This window comes from Chrysemys picta, chromosome 2, assembly GCF_011386835.1.
Source record: "Chrysemys picta bellii isolate R12L10 chromosome 2, ASM1138683v2, whole genome shotgun sequence".
NCBI lineage: Eukaryota > Metazoa > Chordata > Testudines > Emydidae > Chrysemys > Chrysemys picta.
The window spans coordinates 257,268,686-257,284,007 of record NC_088792.1 but is presented as its reverse complement, the minus strand read 5'-3'; the positions used below and the strand labels follow the sequence as shown (position 1 = coordinate 257,284,007).

The following is a 15,322-nucleotide window of genomic DNA, read 5'->3' as shown; positions in this document are numbered from 1 at the left end:
GTGCAGCTACAGTAAAATGCGGTCTATATGTCCGGGGATAGAGCAGAAATCCTCCTGGGACATCTCGAGGAAGCTCTCCTGGAGGTAATTGGAAAGCCTTTGCATCAGGTTCCTGGGGAGAGCAGCCTTATTGGGTCCTCCGTGGTATGAAACGTTTCCGCGCCACGAGACAATCAAGTACTCCGGGATCATTGCCCTGCAGAGCATGGCGGCACACGGCCCTGGTCTTTGGAGGCTTTCCCGAAGCATTCTTTCTTTCTCAGTGTCTGAGATCCTCATCAGGGTGATGTCGCTCATGGTGACCTGCTTTGAATTAGGTAGGGGAATGTTAGTGTTGGGACTGCTTGCCCGTTCCTTTACAGAACTGTAACCACTGGTTTGCAGCCACGCGGTGGAGGCGGGAGAGGGGCAGCATACAGGGATCTTTCCCGGGGACAGCCGCGAGGGGGTGGGACAGGGGCACAGTTCCTGCTTGCCGGATTGCTGGCAGCAGGGACTGGCATTGCTTTCAATGTGAAAGGAGGCCAGCGCTACTATTAAAGTTTTAAGCTGCCACAAGTCTACGGCTTACCATGTCTGCCTGCTACACAAATTCCGGTGTCCTGCCCCGCTTCTCAGATCTGCAGTGCAAGACCCCAGGCACTGAATGCGAAGGCCGAGAATTCGACCTTGTCCTGAGTGCGCATGTGATAGGTGCTGTGCATGGTCTTGTTCACAGAGAAAGACTATGTTCTTTGTTCACAACTACATTTATCTTTCTGAGGAATTCACTCCCTTTTTCCCATTCCCACAGCCACATCTGCAACTGTCTCACAACCTAGCTTGGCATCACACTCCCAGAGGCTAGCGCAGATTAGGCGTAGGAAGAAGAGGACACGGGAGGACATGTTCTCGGAACTTATGGGCTGCTCCCGAGCCCAGGCAGCACAGCAGACCCAGTGGCGGGAGAACTTGTCCCAAATGCACCAATCACACATGGAACGGGAGGAGAGGTGGCAGCAGGAAGACCAGCAGGCGACTCAAACGCTGCTTGGACTAATGAGGGAGCAAACGGACACGCTCCGGCGCCTTGTGGATGTTCTGCAGGAACAGAGGCAGGAGGACAGAGCCCCGCTGCAGTCTATCTGTAACCGCCCTCCCCCGCCACCAAGTCCCATACCCCCCTCACCCAAAGTCCAAAGAAGGAGGGGCGGCAGAGTCCGTGCAAACTCTCACTCCACCCCTGCAGACAGCTCTAGTAGTAGAAGGCTCTCATTCCCCAAAATTTGACAAGTCCTTTCCTTCCCACCTCACACAAGCCCCCGTCCAAGTTTCACCTCCCAGTTTCATGTGTAGTTGCTAATAAAAAATACGTTTGTGTTAATTACTGTTTCCATCATGTTCTTTTGGAGGAGGCGGGGAAGGGAGGGGAAGGGGGTTGGTAACTGGACAGGACAGTCACCTTTAGCAGGGTACATAGGTGGGGGCAGGTCCAGCAGCAGGGCACATACACAGTGCAGTGACTAGTTACCCTGGTCAGTCTGGGAGGTGGTTTTCATGTTCTGTGGTGGGGGGTGGGTTGCTCTGTGACTTTGTGGCGGGGGAGGGCAGTTACAGATCTTATGCGGCGGTCCTTATCCTGGATCACAGAGCCACGCAGCAGGGGATCTGTAACCGTCCTCCCCCTGCCACAAAGTCACATAGCCCCCCCATACACACAGTCCCGATCAGGAGGGGTGACAGGCTCCGTTGAAACAACCAGTCCACCACTGCGGAGCCTGTCAATCCTGGAGTTTAGAAGTGTCATTTGCGTCACTACACTACACCCGCTCCCCAACACAGTCTGCGTCCCAGGTTTAAAACATTCCCGCGAAAACAGTAATAAAGAAAACTGTGTTCATTAACAAAGTAGAAGTGATTTTATTTCTAAACGTGTGTTGGAAGGAGGTGAAGGGGGTATGTAACTGGAGAGGATAGTCAACATTAACTGGGTAAAGAAACGGGGGCAGGTTCAGCTTCTCTGTACACAAACTTAAAAGTCACAGGTTACCCTGCTCACTCAGGAACCTAGTTTTCAAAGCCTCCCGGATGCACAGCGCGTCCCGCTGGGCTCTTCTAATCACCCGGCTGTCTGGCTGGGCGTAATCAGAAGCCAGGCTATTTGCCTCAACCTCCCACCCCGCCATAAAGGTCTCCCCCTTGCTCTCACAGAGATTGTGGAGCACACAGCAAGCTGCTATAACAATGGGGATATTGGTTTCGCTGAGATCACAGCGAGTCAGTAAGCTTCTCCATCTCCCCTTGAGACGGCCAAAAGCACACTCCACCACCATTCTGCACTTGCTCAGACGGTAGTTGAAGAGTTCTTTTTCACTGTCCAGGGCGCCAGTATAGGGCTTCATGAGCCAGGGCATTAGCGGGTAGGCTGGGTCACCGAGGATGACTATAGGCATCTCCACATCCCCAAGAGTTATTTTGTGGTCTGGGAAGTAAATACCTTCCTGCAGCCATCTAAACAGACCAGAGTTCCTGAAAACACGAGCGTCATGAACCTTGCCCGTCCATCCGACGTAGATGTTTGTAAAACGTCCCCTGTGGTCCACCAGTGCTTGCAGCACCATGGAAAAGTAGCCCTTTCTGTTAATGTACTGGCTGGCCTGGTGTTCCGGTGCCAGGATAGGGATGTGAGTTCCATCTATGGCCCCACCGCAGTTTGGGAATCCCATCGCTGCAAAGCCATCTATGATCACCTCCACGTTTCCCAGGGTCACTACCTTTGACAGCAGTACATCAACGATTGCCTTGGCTACTTGCATCACAACAACCCCCACGGTAGATTTGCCCACGCCAAAGTGGTTCACGACTGACTGGTAGCTGTCTGGCGTTGCAAGCTTCCAGAGGGCTATGGCCACTCGCTTCTGGACAGTCAGGGCTGCTCGCATCCGGATGTCATTGCGCTTCAGGGCAGGGGACAGCAACTCACAAAGTTCAAGGAAAGTTCCCTTACGCATGCGAAAGTTTCGCAGCCACTGGGATTCATCCCAGACCTGCAGCACTATGCGGTCCCACCAGTCCGTGCTTGTTTCCCGGGCCCAGAATCGCCGTTCCACAACATCCACATGACCCATTGCCACCGTGATGTCCTCGGCGCTGGGTCCCGTGCTTTCTGACAGGTCTGTGCTACTCTCAGACTTCAGGCCCTCACCGCGGTGCCGTAGCCTCCTCGCCTGACTTATCTGCATCTGCCTCTGGGAAAGGTGGATGATAAGCTGCGAGGCGTTGAGAATGGCCACAACTGCAGCAATGGTCGCAGCGGGCTCTATGCTCGCACTGCTGTGGCGTCCGCGCTGTCACTGACTAGAAAAGTTCGCGAACTGATTTCCCGCTGGCGCTTTCAGGGAGGGAGGGCGGGAGTGATGGACGGATGACGACAGTTACCCAAAAGCACCCTCAACACATTTTTTTACCCAGAAGGCATTGGCGGCTCCACCCAGAATTCCAATGGGCAGCGGGGACTGCGGGAACTGTGGGATAGCTGCCCACAGTGCACCGCTTCCAATGTCGACGCTTTCCCCGTTAGTGTGGACTCACAAAGTCAAATTACTGTCCTTAGTGTGGACACACACGTTCAACTTTGCAATATCGATTCCAAAAATTCAATTTAAGTAAAATCGAACTACTCTCGTAGTGTAGACATACCCTAAGGCAAAGGCCCTCTACAATCTATCCAAAAAGGAAAATACACCAGTCCTGCACCAGCTCTTCCCTGAACTCTGTGGACTTCCATCTAAGTCCTCTGTCTTCACTTTAGGAGAACCATGCAGGTGCATCTAATGAGGGGTTTGGGGGGAGAAACTAAACCAGCCCAAAATGTACTAGTTAATTGCTGATAAACAGCCAGGAGCAGAGAGCACAAAGACACAAACCATTGTTGTTATGTGGCTCCCTCATAAACATCAGTTATAGCTATGCTTGTTACAGATTTCTTAAGGACTGATAGAGTTTATAAACACACACAGAATCCAGAAAATGTTTCCAACCAAACTAACAATTTCAATTAAGTTAAATTTTGAGTCTGCACTGATTTAGTATCATAGGAATGTAAATGTAGGGCTAGAAGGGACCTCAAGAAGTCTCAAATCCAGCCCCTTGAGCTGAGGCAGGACCAAGTAAACCTAGGCTATCCTGATAGGTGTTTTTCCAACCTGTTCTTAAAAACCTCCAATGGTGGGGACCCCAAAACCTCCCGTGGAAGCCTATTCCAGGTTTACTTATTATTGTGTTGTCAATGTGCTGTATGATACAAGAGGAATACAGGGACCGCAATTGCCTCTATGGCAGCTCCCCCTTGACATTATGGTATGGTGCAGAGTCTGTACTGGGAGACAGCGTGGAGAGTTTGCAGGCCAGTAAATAGAAATCTCCTCCAGCCATATGGGATTAGTTCAAAAAGATAGGAGCCTTAGGTTATACTATATCTTCTGTGTAGCCCCTGCTTGGGAACCCAGGGATAGTCACAGCTGGGGATATCCCTGATAGCCTGACTCCTCCAATGGAAGGTAGATAGAGCTGTTAGCCAGAGCCACCTGTAAATCCCAGAGGCACTGCCAGGAATAGCAGCAGACCACTTAGCCTCTTCTATGGATGGGGCAAATCCCACCCCATGCGATAGTCTGAAGGGGATCTCTGCAAAGTAATGCTCATAGAAACTCTACCCAAGAGTCCCCTTCTATGGGTTTTTCCACAAAGGGATGGTATGAAAAATTGCTTTTGCAAAACTGGAGTAAGTATGTAGCATGAATAAAACATCGCATCAGACAATCATTTGGGTGGGTGGGGGGGAAATACTCACCTCTGCTAGTTCCATGCTGGTGCCTTTTGTAGATTCAATTAATCACAGAGAAATTAGCATGGTAAATAAAAAAAGATGAGAATGGAATACTGAAAACACTTATGACAGTTTAGTATTTAAAGGCATGGGATCAGCTCTTAAATTAAACTGAAATGAAGGGGAATTCACATCTTTGTTAAAAATGTCAGTACCTGTTGTCAATGAGGCTTGTGATAAAGCATCTTAGAAATATTTTCCTTCCTCAGAAGCTGCATGTTCAAAAAAATTATTCTGATAGAACAATTGCTTTTTAAACTTTATTATTCAGTCAAGACTAGTTCAAATAGATATGATTCACTGAATGCAAACCTTGCACATAAAACACAGCAATAGGTAGAAATAAAAGAGTTCAGCTACAATATACCTGGTAACTTTTGACAATTTGATGATGAGAGAGTTTAGGCTTTAAATCAAAGTGCTGTGATTTTGTTAAAAATAACTCTTTTGTATTATAATTGGCACCACAATATTAGAACTCATTCAGATTTCATTTTAGAGGAAAACAAACCTTTAATTTCTTTTTCCATAAGTTAACTGTTTTGTGTAACACAACATTTCCTTGCAAACAGTATTTTTCCATAAACAGACAATTAAATATGAAGTCTGAAATTTTCAAAAAAGTACCCACTGATTTTTGGGGGGGCAGGGGTGTCAACCTGTGATGTTGGCGGGTTCAGCACCTCTGAGTATTCTAAATTGAGCACCCAATGTTTGGGCATCCAGAATTAATGGCCACATTTGAAAATTTGGACCTAAATACAAGGGGACCTAAATTCAAGGGATCACGATCTATTGGAAATAAAACAGTGTGATGACACATTTTACCCTTTTTATCTATCTAGTCAAAGGCATTTCCTCACTTTATACATAGGAATCTACAGTATGCCAGGAAGGTCTACTCTGTCTTTATCCTTCCAGAATATAGTGAACCATTTAGCTATTGTACATGATGCACAGCTGTTTGAGGTAGGGAATAATACAACACACAGTAAACAGATGCATAATAGCTGCATCTCGCAGGTGGACAGTGAGAACTTCTTGTACCCACGGTCTAACAATACCTCACATAATTCTTGGCATGTATTTGACCTTCTCATATACAACACGGAAGTGTTTGGCTTTCAGAAAGGAACCTGTGTGGGGAATTTTCATTTACATAATATTTAAGATACAATCTGGGGGTGGATAAAAAGAATAAAATTCCAAGGCCACTGGATGGATGAAATGGATGAAACCTGTTGTTGACCTTTTGTTGTAAAACTCTGAAGAAATAAAGACATAGTAGAAGAACAAAATGCTTTGAAACATGTGGTTTACAGATGAAATTATGTCATTGATCAATCAAATATCAATCCCAGCTCAACTGTAGCATAATTTATGGCATAAATATTACGTTTAGTAGAATCATTTGATCTGACACAAGCTTTAACTTCCCACAACCCTGAAAGACAAGCAGCAAGAAATGGAAATCCTCAAAATTGCAGCTTTAGAAGCCCATTACTATGGACCCAGCAATGATACATTTGCACTCATGAAAATGGGATATGTATTACTCCATTTTGTGTATTTCCAGCATCTCTCCTTCTGAATGCTGGATGCACTCTGATACCAATATAATGTTCTATTTCATAAGCTAGAGATGTCACTTGTGCTTCTGGTGGCAGTAATATAATTCTGTTTATATATTGCTCCGTGCATGAAAAAGAACTAAGGGACTATATAGCAAAGGAGGGGAAACAGACAAAACAACAGTAATATATCCTGCTTATGTATCTTGCATAATATTATATTTACCACAAACAAAGCTTTACCATATGGTCACATTCACTATACATTTTTTGAATGATGAAAAACATAAGAGAATACAGAAACTGACCTTTTAGTGCCAAACATAATGGTGGATGGTTTGCTTCACATTTATGAGAGTTCTGCACTACAGAGACAGGTTCTAGTTGACCTGGTCAAAAAAGAAAAGAAAAGAGACATTTTCAGACTAAGACATTTAGGAGATGGATGTAAATGTCCTGAAGAATGTCTTTACTATTAAACATCTTTCACCAGAACCCATGAGCGACCATTCAGAAGTGTTACAGAAACAGGCAAATACGTGCAACCAAATATATGCTGATGTAGATCCGAAACCTGAGATTTTTAGTCAATCTTCCCTCAGGCAAAGCAGCCATTGATATCAATGACTGCTTCCTTACTTGGCCCTTACTTAGGCACAGGAGCGCCGACAGCTTTTCTGCCGCCCTAGGCGGCGGAAGGTCCCGCCCCGAAATGCCTCCCCTCTACAGAGGAGACGGAAGGTCCCACCGCCGAAATACCGCCGCGGTTGCCGCCCCCCAAATTGTAGCGGTCACCTAATGGGTTGCGCCAGCCCTGCTTAGGCAAACTGAGTAGGGACCTCAAGGATTGATCGCTAAATAATAGAAGACAAAACCTTTTTTATAAAAACTGACGTTCATGGTACTAAAATAGTTCCACCCCTCAAGTTTGCAGTTCATGGCAAAAAGACACAGCCTACAAAAGAGTTATACTCTAGGTTTGGTTGATTTTTCTATGTAAAAGAAAGAAATCAAAAGATGCTCAGCAATAAGCACCTAACCCATCTTTGCAAGCAACATTCCCCCTGTGCTCCTCTTTCCTGGCAGCACAGCTTCCGCCTTTTTTGGAAACAGCTACTTACATAATATAGTTTGTCACAAGAGGCACAGAAGAAAAAAAGACCACCACATTTTGAATATTTTTCCATGTTTTAACCAAATTGCCCAATAGTGAGGGGTAGAATATTGATGGGTAAGCATTTTCCTCGTCTACCAGTTGTCTACTCGGAGTAGCACTGATTTAACCAAACATGTTATTTACACATCAATATAGTTCAAAAGGCTGTGGGGAAGCTCTTATTTCCATTAAAACCAGATTTATTTTGAGTTAGCTTAACTCATTTTAAGAACAGATTTAAGCTAAATCAAAATAAGCTTCTACACAGGGAATTGACCCAGAGTGAGACTCCTTTTCATTATGAGAGGGTTTCACTGTAGAGGCGACTGTGCCCAGAGGGTGGCAGAAGATAAAACATTTAGACAGGAATACAGAGAATGACAATGAGAATAAAGGAACAAGAAGTGCATGCAGGACAATGACTTGAATTTGTTGACATAACTAAAGCAGGGTAGATTAATGAGAACGTCTGATCACTGAGACGTACAGGCTTTTTGAAAAGAACAGGAAATGAAGGGAGGAAGCTTAAACAATTTATATTGAGAAAGAGAGGTAGGAAAAACATAATGGGTTAAATTCTCCTGAGAACAGAATTATCTCCAATATGCTTACCTAGAAACTGAAAGCTAAAAAGAGGAACAAAAAAAAAAACCATCTAATAAGAATATGCCTTAAATCACCAGACGAAGGGTTAAGAAGTAGTAAGCAAACTACACAATGCCTATGAAAAGGCAGGTTAGTATGTGCAGCAAACTTTAAGCAGAAGCAGCAGCAAAAATATACATTTTCTATGGGAAAATTAAATCTTAGGGTCACATAATAACAGACAGAAAATAAACTGCAACCAACACAAAGGCTCCAAGAGCCAATATCTCTGAAGTCACAGAATTCTAAGCGAGACTAAAGAAGACCTAGTAACTAAGTAGAGTTTTATCACTTCAAAACGGTACAACCTAGAGAGTGGAGAGAGACTGACCCAGATATCCATGTTTTTAAAAGGACGATGGAAGATAAAGGAAACTATAAGAGCAATCGCAGTACTGGGAAAACTACTACAGCAATGGAGGGGGGGAAAAGAGAGAAAAGCGAGCGAGCGAGAGAGAAATTCTTGGACACAGAAAGGACTAGTAAAAAGGATAGCAAGGATTTATAAAGCACAGTTCACACTTAACTACTCAAGGTATGTCTACACTGCAATGTAAGCCTGGGCTCAGACTCAGGGTTAAGCCCAAACCCCACTTTCGTTTACACACAAATCTTTCAGACTTGGGCTCGGACCTAGGACCCTACACAGGTGTTTGGTCTGATCCCAAATCAAGCTGGAACCCAGGGTTTTGGCCCCATTGCTTCCCCCATGCCCCCACCTCCGACTTAGGTCCTGGGAGCCTGCCAAAAGTATCCCACAATCCCATAGGCCAATTTCCTTTTCCTCTCCATCCCAAGAATCTTCAATCAACTCCAATGAAAAGGGAAACAATCCTCCCTTGTGAAGTGCATCAGCTTGGTGAGTCAATGTTTAACCTTCCGTTGTCTTCTGGCCATCGCGCTGCAAACACACCAGAAGAGAGACTTCTGTGTTTGCCACAGAGACTGAACAAAAACAGCCTTTAGCAAAGCACCCTGCTTTATGGCCAGGGTGTGTACAGCCAGCTCTTGGTAAATTTCTGGTGTGAGGCCAGCAAAACAGTGGGCTTTAGTAAAAGTACCATGATCATGCATACCAACAAATAGTAAAGAAGCTGGCAGCTTTGCAATTTTACCAGATCGGTGACCAGTGCAGGGAGCAGATTAAGTAGCTCAAGGCTGAGTACAGCACAACCAGAGACAAGAACCAAACCTCTGGCAACTTGCTGACATCATGCCCATTTTACAACAAGTTTGACTGGGTGCTGGGCACTGCACCAAAACACAGCGCCAACGGTGGTGCAGGATAACCTGGTCAGCCAGGATGGCACCCTGCAGGCCTCAGAATCCAGCATGGGAACTGAAGGAACCCAGCTACAGGTGCCAAGTGAGCACTGTGAAGTCACACTGTTGCTGAAATCAGTCCCAAAGGAGGCTTTGGAGCAGGAGCACCAGCAGCACAGCCTGAGGCCATGCTCAGAGGAGCTGTTTGATGCTCCCCATCAGGAACAACCCACCATGGAGCCTGCAGCAGACAGAAGGGACAAAAACTGCCCCTGAGCCCGGCAAGTTTCTGGCCCCATTTGAATGTTTATTAATACAGCAATGGGAGGGATTGCCAATATTTGAAACAATGCAAAAGTTATTACAGGCACCAGCTAGCAGCACATACCTGCTAATGGTGGATTGTATGCCAACAGCAGCTTGGCTTCCCCCACTCTTCCCCCTTCACCACGTGCAGTTCAAAATGGCGACCGGGAAATGCAAACAGTAAGAACACTTTGAAAGTGTATTTTTACTTGAGACAGTAGAGATTTTTGCTAGGGCTATTCCTATTTCCTAAAAATAGCCACCACCTTATATTACCATGCCCATAAATACACCAGGCTGTAACCACTCTACCATGTAACAAGCTGCCTGGAAACACTGAACTGCGGGCGGGCGGGGAAGTGTTTTCCATTTACAAATCTAGTCCATTTCAATTATAGGTAGTCCATTCAGCCCATAGGGACAAAGTAATTTGTGCCAAATTTGACTGGGGTTTGAATTTTTTTTCTAGAAATACGCGGTGGTGGGGGTAAGGAGGATGGCTGTGGAGTTCTGTGTGTTTGCATGCAGCTATAACAGGCTAAGCCATGTGGAAACTAACACAGCATCTTGCTGATCCCCTCACAAATTCTGACCCAATCCTAGGTGCTGATAGCTGCAAACTTGCCCTGCAGCAGGAATTCCAGATAGAGAGTCACATTTCAGGGAAAGGCATCATTTTCCAGGGCCACTTCAGTAGCTGACCAGCCCACTCCAGTCACTATACATTTTAATACTTTGATTGCATACACTGCAGGCTTTCCATTAACAGCTCGGAATAACATTTCCCTTTGCAAATCAGGCACCACAAGAATGATTATGTCCTCCAAAATGTGGTAGGCCTGAAATGATAGAAAAAGCTTTTGTAGCATGGCCACTGACCACGCCCAACCCCAACCCAACTAATTCTGCAATTCTTAGAAAACAAAAAACAGCTTTGAATTTTTAAATCGTCATTATCTCTGCACTTCTTTTGCTGCAATTAACCAACCTGTGTCCAGGAAGCTTCTGCAGTTTGAAGCATCCCTCCCACAATATATCAAAGTTACACTGGAAAAGTAACGTTTTATGCCCTTGAAATTCCATAAGGATTTTTTCTATGCTCCTGCACGGAGCTATTTGAGAGAATAATCCTATGTCTTATCCTATTCCAGGCTCCTTGAACCTCTACTGGCTGCAGTACCTCCAAAGTTCACCCACACTGCAGCAGAAGCCTAGGCCAACATACCTTCAGGGACTGTTCCAAAAGGAAGCATTTCCATGATGAACTTATGGTTGACGTTCTGAACAGGACCAACAAGCAGGTCCAATACCAAAGACAGAGGGACTCACGGCCAGAGGAAAGGCTTGGTGAGAGGCAAGCAGAAAAGCTGTGCAGCCAGCATGAGCGTGAGGTCAGGGTTTCAATGCAAGCGCATGCATAGAATCATAGAATCATAGAATATCAGAGTTGGAAGGGACCTCAAGAGGTCATCTAGTCCAACCCCCTGCTCAAAGCAGGACCAATTCCCAGCTAAATCATCCCAGCCAGGGCTTTGTCAAGCCGGGCCTTAAAAACCTCCAAGGAAGGAGACTCCACCACCTCCCTAGGTAACGCATTCCAGTGTTTCGCCACCCTCCTAGTGAAACAGTTTTTCCTGATATCCAACCTGGACCTCCCCCACTGCAACTTGAGACCATTGCTCTTTGTTCTGACATCTGCCACCACTGAGAACAGCCGAGCTCCATCCTCTTTGGAACCCCCCTTCAGGTAGTTGAAGGCTGCTATCAAATCCCCCCTCATTCTTCTCTTCTGGAGACTAAACAATCCCAGTTCCCTCAGCCTCTCCTCATAAGTCATATGCTCCAGACCCCTAATCATTTTTGTTGCCCTCCGCTGGACTCTTTCCAATTTTTGCACATCCTTCTTGTAGTGTGGGGACCAAAACCAAAACAGGACCGACCCTTGGGGCACTCCGCTTGAAACCGGCTGCCAACCAGACATGGAGCCATTGATCACTACCCGTTGAGCCCGACGATCTAGCCAGCTTTCTATCCACCTTACAGTCCATTCATCCAGCCCATACTTCTTTAACTTGGCGGCAAGAATACTGTGGGAGACCGTATCAAAAGCTTTGCTAAAGTCAAGGAATAACACATCCACTGCTTTCCCCTCATCCACAGAGCCAGTTATCTCATCATAGAAGGCAATTAAGTTAGTCAGGCACGACTTCCCCTTCCTGAATCCATGCTGACTGTTCCTGATCACTTTCCTCTCCTCTAAATGTTTCATAATTGATTCCTTGAGGACCTGCTCCATGATTTTTCCAGGGACTGAGGTGAGGCTGACTGGCCTGTAGTTCCCCGGATCCTCCTTCTTCCCCTTTTTAAAGATGGGCACTACATTAGCCTTTTTCCAGTCATCCGGGACCTCCCCCGATCGCCATGAGTTTTCAAAAATAATGGCTAATGGCTCTGCAATCTCACCCGCCAACTCCTTTAGCACCCTCGGATGCAGCGCATCTGGCCCCATGGACTTGTGCACGTCCAGTTTTTCTAAATAGTCCCGAACCACTTCTTTCTCCACAGAGGGTTGGTCACCTTCTCCCCATGCTGTACTGCCCAGTGCAGCAATCTGGGAGCTGACCTTGTGCATGAAGACAGAGGCAAAAAAATCATTGAGTACATTAGCTTTTTCCACATCCTCGGTCACTAGGTTGCCTCCCTCATTCAGTAAGGGGCCCACACTTTCCTTGATTTTCTTCTTCTTGCTAACATACCTGTAGAAACCCTTCTTGTTACTCTTAACATCTCTTGCTAACTGCAACTCCAAGTGTGATTTGGCCTTCCTGATTTCATTCCTGCATGCCTGAGCAATATTTTTATACTCCTCCCTGGTCATTTGTCCAATCTTCCACTTCTTGTAAGCTTCTTTTTTGCGTTTAAGATCAGCAAGGATTTCACTGTTTAGCCAAGCTGGTCGCCTGCCATATTTACTATTCTTTCTACACATCGGGATGGTTTGTTACTGCAACCTCAATAAGGATTCTTTAAAATACAGCCAGCTCTCCTGGACCCCTTTGCCCTTCATGTTATTCTCCCAGGGGATCCTGCCCATCTGTTCCCTGAGGGAGTCAAAGTCTGCTTTTCTGAAGTCCAGGGTCCGTATTCTGCTGCTCTCCTTTCTTCCTGGTGTCAGGATCCTGAACTCGACCAACTCATGGTCACTGCCTCCCAGGTTCCCATCCACTTTTGCTTCCCCTACTAATTCTTCCCTGTTTGTGAGTAGCAGGTCAAGAAAAGCTCTGCCCCTAGTTGGTTCCTCCAGCACTTGCACCAGGAAATTGTCCCCTACACTTTCCAAAAATTTCCTGGATTGCCTGTGCACCGCTGTATTGCTCTCCCAGCAGATATCAGGGTGATTAAAGTCTCCCATGAGAACCAGGGCCTGCGATCTAGCAACTTCTGCTAGTTGCCAGAAGAAAGCCTCGTCCACCTCATCCCCCTGGTCTGGTGGTCTATAGCAGACTCCAACCACGACATCACCCTTGTTGCTCACACTTCTCAACTTTATCCAGAGACACTCAGGTTTTTCTGCAGTTTCATACCGGAGCTCTGAGCAGTCATACTCCTCTCTTACATACAACGCAACTCCCCCACCTTTTCTGCCCTGCCTGTCCTTCCTGAACAGTTTATATCCATCCATGACAGAACTCCAGTCATGTGAGTTATCCCACCAAGTCTCTGTTATTCCAATCACATCATAGTTCCCTGACTGTGCCAGGACTTCCAGTTCTCCCTGCTTGTTTCCCAGGCTTCTTGCATTTGTGTACAGGCACTTAAGATAACTCATCGATCGTCCCTCTTTCTCAGCATGAGACAGGAGTCCTCCCCTCTTGCGCTCTCCTGCTTGTGCTTCCTCCCAGGATCCCATTTCCCCACTTACCTCAGGGCTTTGGTCTCCTTCCCCCGGTGAACCTAGTGTAAAGCCCTCCTCACTAGGTTAGCCAGCCTGCTGGCGAAGATGCTCTTCCCTCTCTTCGTTAGGTGGAGCCCGTCTCTGCCTAGGACTCCTTCTTCTTGGAACACCATCCCATGGTCGAAGAATCCAAAGCCTTCTCTCCGACACCACCTGCGTAGCCATTCGTTGACTTCCACGATTCGACGGTCTCTACCCCGGCCTTTTCCTTGCACAGGGAGGATGGACGAGAACACCACTTGCGCCTCAAACTCCTTTATCCTTCTTCCCAGAGCCACGTTTTCTTCGCAGTTCCTGGAACAGGAATGGCAGCTAAGGGAGGTGAACAGAGCTCAGCAGAAAGAACTGTTTTAGCACCTGATATCACTAATGATCACAAGAATACCGGCTCCTGCTGCATCACCCACACTATGGTCTGAGTCCCCTGCATGGTACTTGGGATGCAGTCCAGAAACAGCTTGGACAACTCCATGGCAGGGTGGCCCATGCAATTGTGCTCCAGGAGTGGCTGGCAGGGCAACCTTGCCCCATTCATCCCTCCATGCCACCACCTCCCCTGTGGATGTCTCTACCACCCTATCCCAGTGCCCAGTGCACAGCAAACAGGGAAAGGAGAACTAGGGCCAGGAGATATGCAATGGTAGATGGTTTCTGGCACGTACAGGACTTCACTGTGTGCACTTATTCATTCATTCATTAAAAAAAAAAATTGTTTAAAGATTCTGTTGTTACAGGTGTACTGGTGGGGTATTGGCAGCTGGCCTGCCTGCCAATGGGTGAATGTTGTTCTTTTCAAATACATGTTAAATAAAGCTTTTTATTTCACCAAAAATGTTTATTGCATCACTGCATCAAATCATATTCAATGTGTATTTAAAAAAACAGAGGTAAACAAATGATCAGGGACAATTAGGAATTAGTATGCAAACACTAAATATCTATTCTTCAATAGATATAGCTTCTTCGGCTATCCCTTGATGCAAGGATGATGTCTGCCAAGGGGGTTCATTGGTGAGTTTTTAAGTGGCTGAGAAGCCCAATTCTTCCCCTGTAGATTTTCCCACAGAAGTGGCAGGTGTAATCTTGGAGGAGACATAGTTGTTGGCTGGACTGTTGTGCCCTTTCTTTCCTCCTTTGTCGCTTCTCTGTCTCATAAGCACGTCTGTTCTCCTCAAGGTGAGCTGCGGTTTGGTGTATGGTGTGGCGCCGCTGTGTTCTGTTCCATGCCAAGTCCTCCCGGTTTGTTGGGTTGATGCCTCTCTTTTTAAGGTGTACTTTCAGTATGTCTTTGAAACACTTTTGCTGCCCTCCGTGAGCCCTTCTTCCCTGACTTAACTGAGAGACGAGTACTTGCTTCGAGAGGCGAGTGTCAGGCATACGTACACAGTGGCCAGCCCAGCAGAGTTGGTGTTTCATGACCCGTGCTCCTATACTGCTGATGTTGGCAGCAGAGAGAATGCTGATGTTAGTGCGTCGGTCTTCCTAGCTGATTCTGAGAATCCTCCAGCAATCCATACTTCAATCACTTCCTTACATCAATCCCACCATTTCATAATTTC

At 46.3% G+C, this 15,322-nt stretch overlaps 1 protein-coding gene across 7 annotated transcripts in view; it reads right to left on the bottom strand.

Moving 5' to 3' along the window:
- The window catches only part of OXR1 (oxidation resistance 1), a 512,712-nt gene that overhangs the window by 444,029 nt on the left and 53,361 nt on the right, over positions 1–15,322 (bottom strand). For 6 of the 7 annotated variants that reach the window (XR_010598952.1, XR_010598951.1, XM_065586020.1 and 3 more), the window contains exon 2: positions 6,747–6,827. Coding sequence is in view for 4 of the 7 variants with exons in the window: in XM_065586020.1 (XP_065442092.1) it covers positions 6,747–6,763 (17 nt within the window). In the remaining 3 variants the exon portion in view is untranslated. Of the gene's footprint in view, positions 1–6,746; positions 6,828–13,730; positions 14,020–15,322 lie in introns of those variants that run through there. The other variant, XM_065586016.1, reaches the window with a different exon arrangement.